We start from the raw sequence: 14,089 nt of genomic DNA on the forward strand, positions 1-14,089 counted from the left end.
TGGCTGGGGTGGTCAGCTTTTATTCCCTTATTTGTCCCCACCCATGTTCGATTTCTGCCCTATCAGAATGCCCTTTTTTCAATCCTCCCTGCAACTGGCTACTTTTAGGACCCTACTGATTGGTGTGTTTTACAGAGCACTAATTGGTGCATTTTACAGAGTACTGATTGGTGCAATTTTACAGAGCACTGATTGGTGCAATTTTACAGAGCACTGATTGGTGCATTTTACAGTCTCGTTGCTGGCTACAGAGCACTGATTGGTGTGTTTTACAATCCCCTTGCTAGCTACAGAGTGCTGATTGGTGCGTTTTACAATCCTCTTGCTAGACAGAAAAGTTCTCCAAGTCCCCACTAGACCCAGGAAGTCCAGCTGGCTTCACTTCTCAAAACAATACTCATAAAAGGCAGATTGTTTTGGGTTGATTCTCTTGTCTAGGTTGCTTATTGTTTTTCTTTAAAAATCCTTTTCAGAAACCTGCATATTCTATCCTACGCTCTCCCCCTCCCCAGCCCACCTCAAAAGGACAGCAGCAGAAAAGCACATCTAGGTCCCATTTTTCTTGCTTGATCATCCAGAGCATGTAAAATAAGGTGAAATATGGCCTGAGTCAGCTCCTCACAAGACAGAAATCAGTAACCACTGATATTGCTAAGCAACACCACAGAGAAGCAAGGCTGAAAATGAAGTGGCAAATTTATAAGAAGTTGCAGAATCTGGGGACTTGCTTGGGCATTTCATTATGAACCATCTGCATGATCCACAGTAATGACCACACATTATTGTTCACTGTTCGAGGATGATAATTCCTACATAATTATATTCAGATCTCCCTCTGTGATTGTAACCTACCTTTCAGGACTTTCACCATATTTTCCATAATCGAGATCTGTCCCTGTGAGACAATTGGGAGTTGTTACATCTAATGGGCAACTTTCATTCCTCCCCAAAGTAAAGTTTAAAACAAAACAAAAAAGTCACTCTTTTGGCTAGTGTGATACAGAATTAGAGGGGTAGTAATATACATAAGGGAGAAAATTGGTCATGGGATCATCACATCTCAGTAATGTGGGCTCCACCACGGTGGCATGAAAGCAAGTGTGATTCTCGTAATGGGCAGCATTTACAATCGGATTACAGGCTCATCTCAAACACCGACCACAGGGTTCTGGAATTTCTTCTCCATCTGTGTGGCTTCTTAGAGAAATGTTATAGAGAAGAGGCACCAGGTGGTACCCAGAATGACATTCACAGGTGATGTATGGCTCTTCCAATCCTAGCTGCTTCTTGCTTCACTGATACAGCGAACAGTGCTAGATAATGTTAACTAATAGACTCTTGAACTCCCTTACTTCTTTCCTCCTATCCCCAAAAAAACTAACCTTGGATTAGCCCCAGTTTGAATCCTAATCCAATTATGTTCAAAGTGCCTTAGTTATTCATTATGGAGAGTGTGCTGGTTGCAAGCCACATTCCTATGCCGGTGAGTGCCTCCCGGGTCCTCTCAGCAAGACTAGGTCTTGCCACAGGCTGTCAATAGACAGTGGGCAAGGGTACGTTCCAGGAGGCATCATGGGCTGTAGGACCCCAGCCAAGTGCATGATGAGCTCTGGTTTATGCATGCATGCTTTTTGTCCTAGTCGCATGTCATTTCTCTTTCTGCACCTCCTGAGTCCCTGCTTCAGGGAGGAGGGCCTTGTGGCTCCTGGAGATGCTGCCCAATCCTCCTTAGGATGCTGCTGCTGAATTCACCATCTCACCATCCTGTTGCTGTTAGTGCTAAAGACCGTATTCTAGCAGGCTGGTTTCCATCTCCATTCTTTTCTGACTTTTCTTCAGTAAACTGTAAACATGGTTCTCTTTGTTTGGGCAGATACCATTCCCTTCCACTGCTTCCTCAGTGCGCCTTGAGTTGCCACAACACCTGCTGTTATTCAGCTTTTCACTACTCTTCTTCCTTCTCTTCCACCATCATTAGCCTCATTTTTGTTATGTTCTGCCTAGTTCTTGTTCTTCAGTCTCATTCATCATATCCAAGGAAGCAGCTAAGAAGCGATCTAGACATTGCCACGTTGTCGAGAATGTGTGAGCTTTGTCCGATATGAACAGTTCCAATTCCAACTATGTACAAATAAAATGATAATTAAACAATATGAATGTATTTATTTATACCTGATTCTGCAAGAGATGAGGTGAGGAGTAATATCATCTGCCACAAGCAGATATTTGACAGTTGGGATTGATATGTGAAAATAAGTGTGTGCATACAGAGGTTTGCGTCTACAAAAATGGATCCATAAAAATGCAATGGTGTATTGTCACTGTGTAGAATATAGTTTACATCCAACTTTGCAAACACAGAGCCACTCATATTCTGTTTGCTGAGCAAATGGTAGAGAATGCCAGCTGCTTATTCCACTGCTTACCTCAGGAAAGGAAGAGAGGTCACAAAACAGTTAGTTGGCTGATGTGATTTGTTAATCTACTCCAAGATTACTCACACATGCAAACACATATATTATGTGTGAAGCCACTATGAACATATGTTTTATATTTATGTGTTTTATATTTATGAAGGTATTTAGGTCATTTAAGAATTCCGAAGTTGTGCAATGTCAAATATATAATACTGTTCTTAAAATACCAGAATATATATATACATATATATACACATATGTATATATTTTTTTCACTGATGGCAATCCCCAGAAGTCATGAAAAAATTTTTCTTTCTATTTATACAAAATTCAATTTCTTTTTGAAGCACCTGCATCTTTTGTAATGTAGCCAGAATAGGCAGCTCTTAGTAGAAACATAAACATGTGATTTTTCTCCCCAAGATATAATTTTGTGCTGGCGTATTAAAACAATTTTAGATAGAAATCTAGGCACATGAAAAAATGCGTAAATGATGTATCATACAAATATGAAATACACGAATATTTATTATTGCATTTTAAGCTAGATCCTTCATCTTGCACACAAAACCCATCAATTTTAAATTTATTCATATGAGGATTCCCAGCAGCTGGCCCACTTAATGGGCCATGGGAGCATTCTGCAGAATCCTACAGAACTATCTCTTGAGTCTAATTAATGTCTTGAAGTTTATTGGGAGAGTGGTGTTATGACCAGAAAATATATTTTTAACCTGCTCACAAAATTGCTTAAAACAATCTAGAATTTTCAGACAAACAAGGATAAAAGTTGCTATTTTAAAACTGAAGAAAACAGAAATGGTGTATCCCACTCCTTCTCTCCCCTCAACTGCAGCTGCCACTCCCACCAGCTCACTCAAAACAGCTCACATTCTGCCAGGGGTTTCCATTATAGGGGGAGTCCATTGATGATCTGTACACAGAGGGGGAGCTGATGGTCCTTGCCCTGCCTCCTGCTGTTTACACAGCAGCCACCAATGCCTTAGTCCTGGAGCTGTGGCTGCCCTGTCACTTATCTGAGCTGGTGGTCTTCCCTGGGAACATGCCTCCTTTTTCCTCCCAGAGCACTCTGTGTTGTCTGTCTAAAATATAAGAAGAGAAAGGGAAGTTTAGAACGTGGTTTTTCATGTTAGATTTTCCTAGGTAGCCTTCCTTTTTCTCTAGGAAATGGTTCTGTTGGAGAAAAGCTGTGAAATAAACTTCTTGAACTGCTGTTCTGTGGCAAGGAATCACAGTGTCTGCAAGCTTCCATGAGCCTGGACGTTGTCCTTGTTCAGTCCCTTTCTCTCGGAGTGTCACCTCTATAAAAATTACAGGGTTACAATAGACCTGGGGTGAAGTTATCTTTGCCAAATACTCTGTTTCATTGGATGTTAAGATAACTGTGCCCTATTCTGTAATGCAGGGCACACTCTACCCCCGGTAGCATAATATATTTAAAGTGATTTCTGAAAATGGGCCGTGAAAGCTGTCTGCCACATGGCCCATGTTTGCACATCTCCATATAGTTACGATTGCAAAATTTGACAGTATAACTCTGAATCTGATTAATTAAAAATGTGTAAAAACAAAGTTCTTGCATTATAGCTCGTTCCTTATCTTTGTGTCTTTTACTGTGATGTTGTAGAACTTGGATCATATGGAAAACTAAAATATTATGACACAATGACTGAAGAAGGTAAGAATGATTTTAGAATTGTATGCATTGGCTTTTTTACATTTATGGTGTCTGTTGCTTGCCCATTTTTTATTCTTTTTTTTCCTCTCTGCATGACTTCAGTGACATTGTGTGACTTACTATTCTTTCTGCATTTTTGTCTAGTTTTTGCCATTGTGTTTATTTGGAATTGGAGACGTGCAATACCATGGGTAATCATGTTATTCCATTCAGACAATTCAAACCATCATAATTATGTAACACACTCAGAGAAATGGTGTCAGTAATGTAAACACAAATACCCACTGCGCCAGTACTTTCCCCCACATGCTCACAAAACATATAGAAACATTCATCCAATAATTTTCTAATATGTCCTTTATTTCAGAGGGGGATGTATGTTCTGGTGGTTTTCTGATTTATGCAAAGGAATGAAAGATCTGAAGTAACTTGTATACCCAGAACCAGCTAGACACCTGATTCTGATGTGGAGGACTGTAGGCTCATGCCCTGTCTGCCTGCAGTCCCTGTTGTTTCAGATAGGAGCATTACTCTGAGAGGCTGGGTCCACCATTCCAGCCAGTAGCATTGTCTACATGAGGGTTCCCACTCCATGAGGATAGGCATATCATTTTAACCATTTTCTCTGAGTCGAGATTTATATAAGATGTATTTATTAATGAATTCCAGGCACTGTCCCAGAACATAGCCTTGTCCCAGGAAGAATCTCTTTTCTGATGTAGGTTTGCCATGGAACAGCAATGTGAAGATTTTGAATTCTTGGAAAGGGAGCTGTCCTATTGCCTTAACCCCTATTTCATCCCATACATGCTGCGACTTTTTAATAATATATAATATTTGTAAGTTATGAAAAACATTTAAGGTTTTTACATGACTTTTACATGGATACTGACAAGAAATTGAAAGGTACCCTCATAGAGGAATCAGTTCATCTTATTCTTCAGCATGAGAGAGAAACTCCCAAATGTGTTGCATATCTTGCTTTCAGCTTCTAATATTCTAAGCGGCCTTAGCTTGCCAAAGATCTCCTAGTTGCTTTGCATGCAAGAAGTGAAACATCTGACAACCCCGGGCAAGAGGAAGCCCCTTCCCAGCCCCTCTCCACTCTGGCTTTTGCACAACACCTGGGCCCTTCTCTTTTGCTAGCCCTGTGCTTTAAATTAACCACCACGATATTTTCTAAAGCAGCAGACCACTCCTAGGATCTCACACTGGGCCCTACCAACAGCTTGGGGAAATGCAGACCCATGGGCAGCAAGAGGTCCAGTGGCAGAACCCTACATGTAGGAATAAGTACCTGCTACTGAGGGGATAGACGGAGCTATTTGTACATTTAAGGAAGGCTCCTGTCCCGGTTATTATTTTATTCTTGGCTTAGGAGGAGGAGTTTGTTAGCATCCGCCTGACCTGTCAAGCCCTTTACTTTCTCTCTTTCCTCCATCCTGTCCATTACCTTCTATCATTAATGTCCTACCTCCTACGTACCTTTGTTTCCCTGCCATCCCCTTCTCCTCTCCTTCCTCTTCTCACATTCATCTGAGCAAATGTTGTCCAAGTGTTCCCTTTCTTTCCTCCCTACACCAGACAATTTAAGATAAGACGAAGATGCAAATTCTACTTCCAATCTGATTCTATCACTTGATAACAACCGGGCTTTGGAAGCAGGAAAACACAGTCAAAATCATGTATGAAATGAGAACCATGGCTGGCCCTGAGCAAAACTGTCAAATTGTGTTTGGGGGCCCTCCCTGGGTCACCCTCAACATACTTTATCCTTCTCTTGATTTTCCCATCCCCTCACGCATATCCCTTTGTGTCCCATTCTTAGCTGAAAATTTATCCCCATTACAGTGATGGGTAATAACTGCAAAGGCAGCATTTTAAAAGTGAAATGCTGGTTTCATAGGATGTCACTAAGAATTTTTCAACAACAAGGAAAAAAAGAAAAAGCAAAAAGGCAAGGCTGATTCCATAAATAAGTGGGAGAGCTTCTGAGTTAAGTTTAATAGGTCTCTTTATCACGTGACTTCTCAGAGTTTTCATTATGCTGCTGTGTACTGCAGCATGTAATAAATTGTAAAGAGGGATGGAGTAGACAGTGTTTCCCAGACTTTCTGATATGGAACCTTTGTGGAAACGCTGGTTGAAGTTAATCCTTCACCTAGAACAGGAACCTCTGAAAGATTTTTAAATTTTCTAAATACATAGCAATCCCTCTCAAGTACTAGAAAAAGAATATTTTGGAATAGCAGCTGTCCATCCAGCCACGTAAAGTTGCATCCTTTGACAGGTACCTCCATGACAAGCCAAGTCTGGCTTAAACCTAATTCTGGTACTCCATCTAAAAGGCTCAAAGCCAGCTCAGTAACCTCAGATCTGGTAGAAGCCAGGCATGGCCTCTTCAAACTCTCAAGGGCCTCTCCCCTCCCACTGGAAAATAAGAATAATATATGTGATTTATGTCACTTTCGTGTTGTACAATTTAAGGAAGTATAATAAAGACAAAGATGTTTGGGGCAATAACTGTGGACTAGCTAGCTAGCCTTTGAGAAATACCCCTTCCAGTTAAGCATTTGCACAATTTTAGAATTGTGACTAGCTTTTGAGCAGGGCTTTGTTGTGATTGCCCATGTGACAAGTCCTTATTTATAACTGTTTCCAGGGAATTCTCTGGATGTTGTGTGAGGTCAGTGACTTGCAATGAAGCCTGGGTCATTTTTTTGTTTGTTTGTTTGGTTGGTTGGTTGGTTTTGTTTTGTTTTTTCCCTAAGTGGACCAAATGGAAAGATGCATTATATATACCACCCTGTATCCAAAAAAGAATTGAAAGATGATTTCTAAATATAGAGAATTGTGCTACATATATTCAGCTTATTATTTTTAAGCACCTATTGTGTACAAATTATTCTGCTAGGTGCTTTGGGGAAATAAGAGTAAAGGGTGGGCAATTTGACCCCATGGAATTTACAGACTGGGGGGAAAAAATAACACACGGCAATCACTGAGACACCAGGAAGAAAGTGGTAAGTACCACAGGTGTTCAGAAGATGACAGGCTACAGGGGAGGAAAGATTGCTTTCCATGGAAGTTGGGCGGGTGAGGTGTGGGAGGAGATTTTGTGGAGAAGGTGATCTTTAAACTGGGCCCTAAAGAATTAGTAAATATGAGGTAAATCAGGAAAGAAGGGTGAACTACTAGGCTAAGAAAAGGATGAAGGGATAGATGCACACCAACGTTCACTGGGTGTCTCCCACTGCTGGGTGCAGTGCTGTGGGCTTATACATATTCTATATCATCTATCATAATGATCATAAAAGTATATTTTATTGAAGAGGAGAAAACCAAGGCTCAAAGAGTTATTTTATTAGATGAGGAAACTAAGACTCAGAGAAGCAGACTAATTTGTTCTGGGACTCAGAGGTGATAAGTGGTGATGCAGACCCTGAACTCAGCACTGTGTCCCCCCAAAGCCCCGCCCTTTGGGTTCCACTGCAGCTTGTTGTACAAGATGGGGAGTGGAACAGGGGCAGATGGAATTGGCTACAGCATAGGGAGTGGGAAGAAATGCTTGATGGATACCATAGACTAAGAATGAGGGCATCGTGGTGTGGACGACAATGAGCTATTGAAGAAAGCATTTCTTTCTACGTGAACACTGTGCCATGAAAAGGTTATTTTAATAAAACAATATACTTACTCTCACACGCAAGACAAAATCATGACGTTTGAAAAGTTTCTCCTTGCCCTCCGAGCCCTTTCCCCCTCCCCTGTCTCCCTCAGCCCTAAGGTGCTCTAGAACCTCACTGGAGCAGCTCCCAAGGCCACACCCAACCTCCTCTCCCCACCCCAAGCCAATCCAAATTTTATCTACTTTTTTATTCATCCTTTCATGAATTTGTTCATCAATAGCCAGTATGTACCAGGTGCTGGATTGGGGGCAGAGCGGAGGAGATTAAACACAGTTCTCCTAAAGAACTCATGACCTTGTGGGAGACACAGGCGTGAGATGAGTAGACCCTAGGTGCTGGAACAGCCCAGTGGAAGGCATCTTTCTTATCTTGGGAAGTGAGGGCAGGCAGAATTCATAAAGCTCACAGCACTGTGCCTGGCAGGCGATGTCTCCACTGCCATGTTCATGTGTCCCAAGATGACAACCTGTCTTACCTGCCACCTGTACTAACACATTCACTTAATAATAACTGAGCACCTTCCCTGAATGAGACATTTTGCTAGACATGATAAATTAGTGAGCTTTACTCCTCCCAGGGACTTTGCCCCTGTAATAAGATGTTTCTAGGGACAAAAATGTCTTTTGGTAACTTCAGCTACCCCTACACAGGCAGCAGTCACCTTATCTTCTCATACAGTGATACTGCATATTTTTGGAAGAGCAATCTCCAACTTTTAAAGTTAATAATGCATAGCTTATTTCTCATCTGCAGATACCCAAATTTCATACCATTCTTACTCTAGAAAATTCTCAATAAATTGAACGTGGCTCTTTTCCTAAAATTATTCTGAATAATAATATAGAATGCTAGTTCAAAAGTAGGCAAGTTTATGTGATGGGACAGATGGATTAAAAGGAGAAAAGACCTTTCCACCAATGGCAGTATATAGAATTAGTAATTTTTGCTCTTCAAAGGTAAATGTTTCACAGAGACATGTAGGTAGATAGGTAGATAGGTAGGTAGGTAGGTAGGTGGGTAGGTAGGTAGGTAGGTAGATATCCCAACTAATATCTTGCAGTGAAGCAATATGTGGGGAAAGCTGTCTCCATTGTATTGTCCTAAACTCTCTGCCATTTAACCAAAGACATTTCCAGAAAAATAATTTCACCACTATTTAAAAAGTCAATCCTTGTTCATTTGTATAAGGGAGAAAATGGTAGAAAAGTTGTGATATCAAGGGCAAAAAAATTATAAAGACCTTTTCCATAATTAAATTAAGCTTACTGTTTCATGGCAACCAACTGCCCCTTTACCAAGCTGAAAAACTAATAATGTCTTACATGAATCATGGGGTCCTAAATTAGGCATGTGGCTGTTTTGAAAACCCCCATTATTTCAAAGAAACAAAAGTATCTTAAGGTCACATTGTCTAGCCAATCATTTGATGTTCTTAGTTGCAGTGAAATAGTCTAATTATTTTCAAAGAGAAATTAAGTTTTGGAATACCATTCAGCAATGTTTTTCATTGCCCAGGATATATCAACTAAATCATGTTACTTTAAAATAAGTCCTTCTTGTTATCTGTGACCTTCATAGGACATTGTAATCCTTGCATGAAAGGATGAGATTGTGTCATACACACTGATACATCAGGCAAAATAGCTTTAGCTATATATAGCAGAAAATCCAAATTAACAGTGACTTAAATAAGATGGAAGTTTATTTTTCTCTCAAGTGTAAGAATTCGAGTAGCAGACAAGACATGGCAGCTCTAGCAGCTCCACAATAATTCAAGACCCAGGCTCCTTCCATCCTTCTGCTCCACCACCCTAGTATATGATTTGTAACCTCAAGGGCACCTCATGGTCCAAGATGGCGGCTCTTGAGCTCTGGCCATCACGTCTGTATTCTTGGAAGGAGGAAGGGTCAAAGTGATTTTCTCTAGATATTTTGTCTTCTTTTTAAGGAGCTTTCCCTGAAGACCCTCTCAGTAAAATTTGCTCAAAACTCAGTCACATGACTACCTAGTTTCAAGGCAATTTGGAAATGTAGTTTGTTAAACTGCATGAATTGCTGTCCCCAATAATTTAGGCATTATGTCATTAGGAAATGAAAATGGAATAGATATTGGATAGGCAACTTGCAGTCTCTTCTCAACAGGGACATCTCACTTTCATATAACTGTGTGTTGGTGGAGAAGACTGAGAATAGAGCAAGCTATAAGAGGGAGCTTGAGCACTCATGTTAAATTTAAGATGCCTATGAGACATCCAAATGGAGATGTTGAGAAAGTGGTGGGTGTAGGAGTATGGAGCATGGGATAGAGGTCAGGCAGAGCTGTAGATGTAAATTTGGGGGTCATAAAATATACGTGTTATTTAAATGCTACAGAACTGGACTATAATACCTAGCTAATTGATAGAGAAGAGAAGGCCAAGAATTGAGCCCTGGGGACTCCAAAGTCTAGAGTCTGGGAAAAAAGGGGAGGCCCAGCAAAGGTGGGAAGAAAACTAGGATAGAATGGTGTCTCTGGAGCCGAGTGAAGAACACGTTAAAGGAGGGCAGTGAAAAGGTGACCGCATCAATGAATTGACCAGTAAGATCAAAGAACGTCTACTACTTTCTTGTAGTAGAAAGAGAAAAGTGAGTGGTGGACAGAAAGTGGGATGCTTCAAATTGGGGGTTTTTTGACTTGCCAAAAACTTAATATCAAATTGGGGTTTTGGAAGTGGTGCAGTTATTGCTAGTGATGAGGTGTAGGCTTACCACAGGAGTGGGTGAATGAGGACAAAAGGAGCTGGGAGTGAGTAGGTGAAGGCACTAAGGTAAGGAGCCAGGTGTTGCAGGGCTCACCTAAGAAAAGTCATCACAGATGGGAACAGAAGTAAGGACAGAGAGGAAAATAATAAGCTAGGTTCTACGATCTTCAGGAATGAATGGAGGGAGACCAGGAAGTCAGCTTGGGTAGAAGGGGTGGTTATTGGTTTGTACTCCCAAGGAGGGAGGAAAAGTGGGCTAGAAGTAATAAGGAAGGGCAGGATGGAGAGCAGGGTGTTTGGAGGGGCAGGCAGCTGCCACTTTTCAAGGGCTGCAGGAGAAAAGGGGCCTTCAGGAAATAGTCAAGTTTCAGTAGGAGCAAGAAGACAAAGAGAATTTTCAGAAAAAAAAGGTGAAGGATCTAGGAGATTTACTGTTGGCAGGAGTGGGAGATTGAGTCAGATTGGGGACGTTCAGGGCCATCTGGATATGAGGGTCTGGAAGTTGATGAATGACGTGGAAGCTCTGCTAAAGTGAACGAGGATGTAGCATGTAGTTAGGAAACAATTTGAAAATGTTTTAGAAGTTGTTACCACAGCCTCTTTCCTCAAATTGGTCCCATGGGCAGTTTGCCATGGTAAAGTAGGGTCTGTCTTTCCAGGAGAGGGGAGTTTTGGGGACCCTCTTAAGTCTAGCTGGTCAGGAAAGCACATCAGCCTTCCTCAATTCAGAGAAAGAGAGTTCAGCCCAGCATAGGAAGGCCTCTCCTACAGACATATCCAAAGATGGAATGGCCTGCCTCAGAAGGGAGTGAGTCTCTTTGTCTAGAGAAGCCAGGGAAGCCTCCACCCAAAGAGTGTTCAGATAATGGATGCTTTGATGCCCCTTCTTTTGCAATGCTCAAGATTCTGTATCAAGTGTAATGATAGACATTGATCTGCAGTCTACTTAAACCCTATGAAAACTTGATCTTGCATTTTGAGTAAGCTGCCACCAAGACTATGGTAGGTAGGTTCCTAGGTCACAGCATCTGAAATAAAAGGCTTGTATATTATTTGATCTAGTTCATATCCAAAGTCTTTATTAATATGGTTAAATATAGCAAATAGTACATTAGATAGTTCCTAATGTGTATTACATAGGTGAAACAGACCTTTAAAATGATGAAAAAATATATATTCCCTTTTGGTTACAAATCCAAACGTTTACCACAGTAGAAATCTTAAATCATGGATTAATTTTAACTATTTTTTGTTATATAAACATTACATGCACACATAAGTAAAAAAGCAAACACTACATAAGGAAAGACAATAAGAGTGAATCTCTTTCCTACCCCAGATTCCATCCATTCCCTAGAGATGACCACTTTTATCAGTTTCTTTTCTACCCTGGCTTTTGTTATTAATTGCATCTTGGAGATCTTTCCACATCAGCACATTTAGACTTTCTTCGTTCATTTTAACAACTGCTTAGTATTTCACTGCATGGCTGTTCCACGGTTGGTTCAATCAGTACCCTGTTGAACATTTAGGATATTTTCATTTCTTGTTGATTTATTTAGTTATTACAACAATGCTACATGAGTATCCTCTTTGGCCATTGAGCAAATTCTACTGAGTAGAAGACATATACATATAAAATAAATTTCTGAAGATAGAAATGCCAGATCAAAGAGTATACACATTTCAAAATTTGAAAGATATTTGTCAAATTGCCCTCCAAAACAATTGCACCAATTTATGCTCACACTAACAATGAATTGCAGAGCCTCAGACAGCAAATTGTTTTTTGGAGACAGAGTCTCACTCTGTCACCCAGGCTGGAGTGCAGTAGCGCAGTCTTTGCTTACTGCCACCTCCGCCTCCCAGGTTCCAGCGATTCTCCTGCCTCAGCCTCCCAGGTAGCTGGGATTACAGGCAGGCGCCACCATGCTTGGCTAATTTTTGTATTTTTAGTAGAGACGGGGTTTCACCGTGTTGACCAGGCTCGTCTTGAATCCCTGACCTCAAGTGATCCACCTGACTCAGCCTCCCAATGTGCTAGGATTACCGGCATGAGCCACCACGCGGGGCCTCAGATGGCAAATTTAAATAAGTCCTTTGAAGAGAGACTCAGATTGGCTTCATTACAAAGCACATAAGCCTTTGTAATATAACTACCTTCTAATTTACTTGTTTTAGAAACCTGAGTTTTTACCAGAGTTGAGTTAAATACAGAGTGCAGTTATGGTAGAGGTATTTGACCTCTCTAAATTAAATGACAAGGCCGATTTCCTACACAGAATCTCCAATTTCCACTGCAGTGTGTGCCCTTCATACCTCAAGATCATTGCTGTCCCTACAGAAAGTCTGAGAAGCACACTGCAAGTTGACTTTCTACCTTGCAGTTACCAAAGCAGAGAGCCCCTACTGTGCACAGACACCATTTCCAATATCGTGCTATCTTTCATTCATCCCAAGTTTATGGCTTAACTCACACAGTTCAAACTTTCATAACCAGAGGATTTTTCTGGGCACTTGAATAGATGTTCTCTGTAAGGCTGGGCCTTATCTGGAAAAAAAAAAAAAAGAAAAAAAGAAAAAAAACTGTATTGAACCAGTACTAGCCACATTACTGCTTCAGAGATGTATTCTTATAAGCATCTCCCTGGGGCTGGATCTCAGGAAGACAGCAGGCTAGTCTGTGTGCATAACCAGGCTAACCAGCTAGCAACCAGCATCAGGTCTGTTAGAAAGACCAAACCAGCTATGTGGGTAAAGCCACAGTCTTCCTGAAAACCAGGACCAAGGAATTCTTCTAATTAGAATACATCCAGCTTTTCAAACTTCATTGCATCTTATTTTCATGATCTAAACTGTCAGCAGTAAAAGCAGAAAGATTGGACTTGGCAAAGAAAGGCAGATTTTGTCACATTGCATATGTAGAAGGTGTTAAATGGCAGCAGAAGGCAAATTGTGGATGCTTCTTTTTGTGTGTTACTGACATCTCTAGAGATGAAGACTTAAGTTGCCTTCGTCAGTCAAACTTGAATCTGTTATTATAAATTAATAATATGATTCCCCTCAACCATGAAGCTCTTTAAAAAAAAAGGTGGGAAGTGGGAATTTGTTATACTTGGAGGCTGGCATGTTCAATTAGGCATGGTAAGTTTCTCTTTTGATTAGATCTGAAGTAAACCAAATCATCTCATTTTAGTCATGGGCCTCTAAGCCTTTAGTTAAGGACTCTCAGCATGTGCCAGTGCTTCTGCTGCTAACCCACGTTTCAAATGAGATTTACAGGTACCAGATTACAATGTAAAGTTGAGGACTAAAGTTAAAATATAAACTAAGAACTCAGATTAAGTGAAAATTCATAGACATATGAAACCCAGGGGACAATACATGCTATAAGTTCACAAAATAGGGGCAACTACTGAATACATGTTAGCCAAATATAAAATCTTCCACTTTACAATAAAATAAATGATTGGGTAATATATAGGTTCCTCAAAAGAAAGAATTATTTTGTTTGATTCTGTTTTTTATATATAGGTCATCATA

General features: G+C 40.6%; 1 protein-coding gene across 4 annotated transcripts in view; it reads left to right on the plus strand.

The window, feature by feature from the left end:
- The window catches only part of SLC24A2 (solute carrier family 24 member 2), a 276,593-nt gene that overhangs the window by 188,862 nt on the left and 73,642 nt on the right, over nucleotides 1-14,089 (plus strand). For 2 of the 4 annotated variants that reach the window (XM_016960672.4, XM_009456372.4), the window contains exon 5: nucleotides 4,066-4,116. The exons of the other annotated variants lie outside the window; for them this stretch is intronic. In XM_016960672.4, the coding sequence (XP_016816161.1) occupies nucleotides 4,066-4,116 (51 nt within the window). The remainder of the gene's footprint in view (nucleotides 1-4,065; nucleotides 4,117-14,089) is intronic. 4 annotated transcript variants of the gene reach the window in all.

The sequence above is a fragment of the Pan troglodytes genome, chromosome 11 (genome assembly GCF_028858775.2).
Source record: "Pan troglodytes isolate AG18354 chromosome 11, NHGRI_mPanTro3-v2.0_pri, whole genome shotgun sequence".
In the NCBI taxonomy this organism is placed as follows: Eukaryota; Metazoa; Chordata; class Mammalia; order Primates; family Hominidae; genus Pan; species Pan troglodytes.